Source organism: Oncorhynchus mykiss, chromosome 10 (assembly GCF_057628025.1).
Source record: "Oncorhynchus mykiss isolate SJ-2025 chromosome 10, ASM5762802v1, whole genome shotgun sequence".
Classification (NCBI taxonomy): Eukaryota; Metazoa; Chordata; class Actinopteri; order Salmoniformes; family Salmonidae; genus Oncorhynchus; species Oncorhynchus mykiss.
In genome coordinates, this window is record NC_143031.1 from 82,278,412 (window position 1) to 82,285,911 (window position 7,500).

Here is a 7,500-nt window from a genome sequence, read left to right on the forward strand (position 1 = left end):
ATCTCATAATTAAAATTCCTCAAACATACATGTATCTTATACCTTTTTAAAAGGTAATCTTGTTTTTAATCCCACCACGGTGTCCGATTTCAAATAGGCTTTAGAGTGAAAGCACCACAAACGATTATGTTAGGTCACCACCAACTCACAGAAAAACACAGCCATTTTTCCAGCCAAAGAGAGGAGTCACAAAAAGCACAAATAGAGATAAAATGAATCACTAACCTTTTATGATCTTCATCAGATGACACTCATAGGACTTCATGTTACACAATATATGTATGTTTTGTTTGATAAAGTTCATATTTATATAAAAAAAATCTCAGTATACATTGGCGCGTTACGTTCACTAGTTCCAAAAACATCTGGTGATATTGCAGAGAGCCACATCATTTTACAGAAATACTCATTATAAATATCGATGAAAATACAATTGTTAGACATGGAATTATAGATATACCTCTCCTTAATGCAACCGCTGTGTCAGATTTCAAAGCAAACCATGCAATAATCTGAGAACGGCGCTAGGATATTTCATTTTAATTATCCGCCATGTTGGAGTCAACAGAAGTCAGAAATAACATTATAAATATTCCCTTACCTTTGATGATCTTCATCAGAATGCACTCCCAGGAATCCTAGTTCCACAATAAACGTTTGATTTGTTCGATAATGTCCATTATTTATGTCCAAGTAGCTACTTTTGTTAGGGCGTTTAGTACACGAATCCAAACGCTCGTGCAGGTCCAGCCGAACGTCGGACGAAAACTTCAAAAAGTCATATTACAGGTCGTAGAAACATTTCAAACAAAGTATAGAATCAATCTTTAGGATGTTTTTATCATAAATCTTCAATAACGTTCCAGCCGGAGAATTCCATTGTCTGTAGAAAAGCCATGGAATGCAGGTCGCTATCATGTGAAATGCGTGTGACCAGGACCTGGCTCTCTGCCAGATCTCTGACTCATTCCTCTCTCATCCGGCTCCACATCACAGTAGAAGCCTCATTCAAGTTTCTAAAGACGGTTGACATCTAGTGGAAGCCTTAGGAAGTGCAACATAACCAATATCCCCCTGTGTATTCAATAGGGGCTGGGTTGAAAATCGACCAACCTCAGATTTCTCACTTCCTGTTTGGATTTCTTCTCAGGTTTTTGCCTGCCATATGAGTTCTGTTTTACTCACAGACATCATTCAAACAGTTTTAGAAACGTCAGAGTGTTTCCGATCCAATACTACTAATACTATGCATATATTAGCAACTGGGACTGAGGAGCAGGCTGTTTACTCTGGGCACCTCTGGGCACCTTTCATCCAAGCTACTCAATACTGCCCCTGCAGCCATAAGAAGTTAACACAATCCCCTCCAATACAAACTGGTTATCAGCTGAGATAGTTGACACACATCCACTAACCAACACATCGACTGTACATGCAGATTGATTGATTGGTTGATTGATTGATTGATTTATTGATTGGTTGATTGATTGGTTGATTGATTGGTTGATTTATTTATTGATTGGTTGATTGATTGGTTGATTGGTTGATTGATTGGTTGATTGATTGATTGGTTGATTGATTGATTTATTGATTGGTTGATTGATTGGTTGATTGATTGGTTGATTGATTGGTTGATTGATTGATTGATTGATTGATTGACACTTTGATAATCCCCAAGGGGCTGCTGATCTGATTTTCTGAAAGAATTAACAGTAAACGTTACACACAGAAGTGTGAAAACCATAAGGACATTACAAATGTATCTCTCCCTCCCCCCACTTCTCTCTCTTTCCCTCTCTCTCCCTCCCCTCTTTCTCCCTCTCTCTCCCCCCTCCAGGTATCCCAGGCAGCGACTACATCAATGCCAACTACATTGATGGCTACCGTCGTCAAAACGCCTACATCGCGACGCAGGGCTCTCTCCCCGAGACCTTCTGTGACTTCTGGAGACTGGTTTGGGAACAGCACACGGCCAACATCGTCATGATGACCAAGCTAGAGGAGAAGTCTCGGGTAAGGAGTGAGATCCCTTGTTTAATACAGTGAAGATTGATAGAAATGACATTTTTTTACATGTTAGTGATTTTTTAACAGACACATTTATCCAGAGCAGTTTGTGTCAGATCATTGTAATGATTTGGGGTGAAGGAGGACGGATCAGTTGACGGCCAATGGGGATGGAGAGATAGAACTAGACCTATGTCCTGTACAGCGTTGTACCCACTAATGTCAACGTACAGTGTAGATAGAATGTCTTCTGGTGTGGATGGCCAAGGGGGGAACAGGGAACATAACTGCCTAATCATTTTGTAGACTGTAAAAGTGACCACAACAAGTCCAAACAGATACAGTATAATAATAGACTTTAAACAGAATCATTTCAAACGTTGTTTACATTTTTAAAACCGATATGATGACATACATCTCTTTAGTATGCGTTTGAATACTTTTTAGAACAGGTTAACAGATTCCAAAATGAAAATCAGTTGGAGCTGATTTGCTATTTTCCAAGAATAAATAAATATCTATATTGGTTTTTTTGGGGGGGGCTTAGAAAACTTGGGGGGGCCAAATAACATCCGGGGGCCAGTTGGTGATCCTTGTTGTATATTATGTGTGTATACCGCAATATGACTCTCCTTATTAGGACTTCAAATAATCATGTATTTTCTCCCTCTAACGTGTTTCTAACATGGTGCTGTCACCTTTAGTCTTCCGTCTCTCTTCTTACCCCATGTAGAAACTAGGTACAACTTTCTCTTTCCACCATGCTTCTACTGATACTATGCTTATACTGTAGTACTGTCTTGTACTATGTAGTACCATGGCTAATAGAACTAACATGTACTATGTAGTACCATGGCTAGTAGTACTAACATGTACTATGCAGTACCATGACTAGTAGAACTAACATTTACTATGTAGTACCATGACTAGTAGAACTAACATGTACTATGTAGTACCATGGCTAGTAGTACTAACATGTACTATGCAGTACCATGACTAGTAGAACTAACATTTACTATGTAGTACCATGACTAGTAGAACTAACATGTACTATGTAGTACCATGGCTAGTAGTACTAACATGTACTATGCAGTACCATGACTAGTAGAACTAACATTTACTATGTAGTACCATGACTAATATAACTAACATGTACTATGTAGTACCATGGCTAATAGAACTAACATGTACTATGTAGTACCATGGCTAGTAGTACTAACATGTACTATGCAGTACCATGACTAGTAGAACTAACATTTACTATGTAGTACCATGACTAGTAGAACTAACATGTACTATGTAGTACCATGACTAGTAGAACTAACATGTGCTATGTAGTACCATGGCTAGTAGAACTAACATGTACTATGTAGTACCATAATAGAACTACCATGTACTATGTAGTACCATAACTAGTAGAACTAACATTTACTATGTAGTACCATGACTAGTAGAACTAACATGTACTATGTAGTACCATGACTAGTAGAACTAACATGTGCTATGTAGTACCATGGCTAGTAGAACTAACATGTACTATGTAGTACCATAATAGAACTACCATGTACTATGTAGTACCATGACTAGTAGTACTACCATGTACTATGTAGTTTCATGACTAGTAGTAATACCATGTAATACTTAGTACCATGACTAGTAGTACTAACATGTACTATGTAGTACCATGACTAGTAGTACTAACATGTACTATGTAGTACCATGACTAGTAGTAATACCATGTAATACTTAGTACCATGACTAGTAGTACTAACATGTACTATGTAGTACCATGACTAGTAGTACTACCATGTAGTACCCAGACTATATATCCATGTACATAAATGGCTATGTAGTTCCATGACTAGTAGTACTACCATGCACTATGTAGTACCATGACTAGTAGTACTACCATGTACTTTGTAGTTTCATGACTAGTATAATTATCATGTAGTGCCCAGACTATATATCCATGTAAATATATGGCTATGAGTACCATGATAATACTAATAGTTTAGGTAGTTTAGTAGAAGCCTCTTCTAGGCTACTACTAATACTATGCTAATACCGTGGCATCACCATAGTATTACCATGACTAGTAGTATTGCCATGTAGTACCCAGAGTATGTAAATATATATATATATATTCATGTAAATATATAGATAAATACATCTATATTTATAAATATATGGTCATATATGGATCAATATATGGTTATACAGTGGGGCAAAAAAGTATTTAGTCAGCCACCAATTGTGCAAGTTCTCCCACTTAAAAATATGAGAGAGGCCTGTAATTTTCATCATAGGTACACGGTCTGTGAGAGCCAGAAATCTTGCTTGTTTGTAGGTGACCAAATACTTATTTTCCACCATAATTTGCAAATAAATTCATTAAAAATCCTACAATGTGATTTTCTGGATTTTTTTCTCTCATTTTGTCTGTCATAGTTGAAGTGTACCTATGATGAAAATTACAGGCCTCTCTCATCTTTTTAAGTGGGAGAACTTGCACAATTGGTGGCTGACTAAATACTTTTTTGCCCCACTGTATATATAATTAAATATGGATAAATATATGGTTGTATATGGGTAAATATATGGTTACATATGTATAAGTATATGGTTATATATGGATAAATATATGGTTATATACCTGTATATTGTTATAAATGGATACATATATGTATAAATATATGGTTGTATATGGATAAATATATGGTTATAAATGGATACATATATGGTTATATATGGATAAATATATGGTTATATATGGATAAATATATGGATATGTATGACTAAATATATGGCACTGGTAGTACCATGCTAATACTAACAATAATACTAATATTGTAGTATTACCATGTACTATATAGTACCATTTTAATAGCAGTACTAATACTGTGGTAGTAATGTACTGTAGTGCTGTGTGGTAGCTGCTGCCGTGACTCTTTTTCAACTCTCTCTCTCTCTCTCTCTCTCTCTCTCTCTCTCTCTCTGTGTGTGTCTGTTTCAGATGCCCTCTTATTTCTTCTCCAAGGCAAGACATCCCTCTCTCCTTCCCTCCCTCCTCTACCCTCCCCCTATCCCTCTCTCCTTCCCTCCCTCCTTTACCCTATCCCTCTCCCTCTCTCCTTCCCTCCCTCCTTTATCCTCCCCCTATCCCTCTCTCCTTCCCTTCCTCCTTTACCCTCCCCCTATCCCTCTCTCCTTCCCTCCCTCCTTTACCCTATCCCTCTCCCTTTACTCTCTTACTTCATCTCTGCAACCTCTGCTCACGTGGTTTTCTGATCACACAATATATTATTTTCTGTCTGTTTTTAAAACACACTGAGAATGACTGAAATGCTCCTCCAAAAGACTCAACAAAATGCACGTTGTCCATTAGTTCACGTTGTCCGTTAGTTCACGTTGCATGTTGTTGTGTGTTGTGTTCTTTGGATCTCGTTCAAGCTTGGGGTCGACTTCCATTTCAGTTCAGTCCGTTTCCTCTTCAAGAAGCTTTAGTACCATTTATTATCAATTCGATTTGTTATTTCTTCTCAAATCTCCATTTGGGATTTCAGGTCCTGTCCAGAATTGGCTGAAAAGAAATGAAACTGACCCAAAACTTTTGTCTGTTTAATCTAGACTGTAGCCACTAGTCATCCATGTTAGGTAGCTACTGTTTATTACATAGCTAATAGTACATTAAGGAGCTGCAGTAGGATTAGACTATTAGACTGTTAGACTATTAGACTATTAGACTGTTAGACTGTTAGACTGTTAGACTATTAGACTGTTAGACTAATTAGACTGTTAGACTATTAGACTGTTAGACTGTTAGACTGTTAGACTAATTAGACTGTTAGACTAATTAGACTGTTAGACTGTTAGACTGTTAGACTGTTAGACTATTAGACTGTTAGACTGTTAGACTGTTAGACTGTTAGACTATTAGACTGTTAGACTAATTAGACTGTTAGACTATTAGACTGTTAGACTATTAGACTGTTAGACTGTTAGACTAATTAGACTGTTAGACTATTAGACTATTAGACTGTTAGACTGTTAGACTGTTAGACTGTTAGACTAATTAGACTGTTAGACTATTAGACTGTTAGACTGTTAGACTGTTAGACTGTTAGACTGTTAGACTGTTAGACTATTAGACTGTTAGACTGTTAGACTGTTAGACTATTAGACTATTAGACTGTTAGACTGTTAGACTGTTAGACTATTAGACTGTTAGACTGTTAGACTGTTAGACTGTTAGACTGTTAGACTATTAGACTGTTAGACTATTAGACTATTAGACTATTAGACTGTTAGACTGTTAGACTATTAGACTGTTATACTGTTAGACTGTTAGACTATTAGACTATTAGACTATTAGACTGTTAGACTATTAGACTATTAGACTGTTAGACTGTTAGACTGTTAGACTGTACCATAGAGCTTCAGTACATCAGCATTAGCCTACATATACAGCACATTAGGGCGCTACAATATGCTATGTTTAGGCCAGTCATTCCCTGGTGTGTAACCCAGCTTCTCAGTAGAAATGCTATGCTATGTCCCTGTAATAGACCTGTGTCCTGGTGTCCAGGGGGTGTACTGGTACATCAAGCTGTCTCAGTACAGAAACAGGAGATAGACTAGTGTCCTGTCCAGGGGGTGTCCTGTCCAGGGGGTGTCCTGTATGTCAAGCTGTCTCACTACAGAAACAGGAGATAGACTAGTGTCCTGTCCAGGGGGTGTCCTGTGTCTCCCTACAGAAACAGGAGATAGACTAGTGTCCTGTACGTCAAGCTGTCTCACTATGTGAAGCTGTCTCAGCCCTGTGGAAAGCAGTACAGTATAATGAGGTATTATAATCCCAGCGTTTCAGAGAAAGAGAACAGCTAATTACAGAGTAGCAATGGCCAGAAACACCAGAATCCAGTCTGGACGAGTGGAATGCAGAGCAGGTCTCCCCACTGGCTTTGATGTGAAATTGGATGGATTAGCTCATCCTCATCGTTTGGTTTGGCCTGACTCTGCTATGGGCTCTCCGGGGGATTTCTGTGATTTTGTTCCCTTAGCTCCCTGTGGTTTCTGAGGCTGGAAAAGAACTACAAATCTGTCTGCTTGTTATGTGGAATTTGATGTGGTGCAGGGCTAAAGCATGCTGGGGTTTGGTGTTTGCATATTTGTAGAGGTTAGCACAGCATACCGTGACCACTTATAGCTAGTTCAGTATCTGATAGATAACTTAGAATAACACCTGTCTGTCTCTCACACACTGTACCTACACACACACTCTCTCTCTCCGTCTCTCTCTCTCTCTCATATTCTCTCTCTCTCTCTCTCTCTCTCTCTCTCTCTCTCTCTCTCTCTCTCTCTCTCTCTCTCTCTCTCCCTCTCTTCTCTCATTATCTCTCTCTCTCATTATCTCTCTCTCTCCTATCTCTTCTCTGATTATCTCTGTCTCTCTCTCTCTCTCTCTCACATTCTCTCTCTCGCTCTCTCATATTC

At 38.3% G+C, this 7,500-nt stretch overlaps 1 protein-coding gene across 3 annotated transcripts in view; it reads left to right on the top strand.

The window, feature by feature from the left end:
* Nucleotides 1-7,500, top strand: part of LOC110516467 (receptor-type tyrosine-protein phosphatase delta) — a 181,708-nt gene that overhangs the window by 121,264 nt on the left and 52,944 nt on the right. For all 3 annotated transcript variants that reach the window (XM_090188107.1, XM_090188104.1, XM_090188106.1), the window contains one exon: nt 1,838-2,013. In XM_090188107.1, the coding sequence (XP_090044233.1) occupies nt 1,838-2,013 (176 nt within the window). The remainder of the gene's footprint in view (nt 1-1,837; nt 2,014-7,500) is intronic.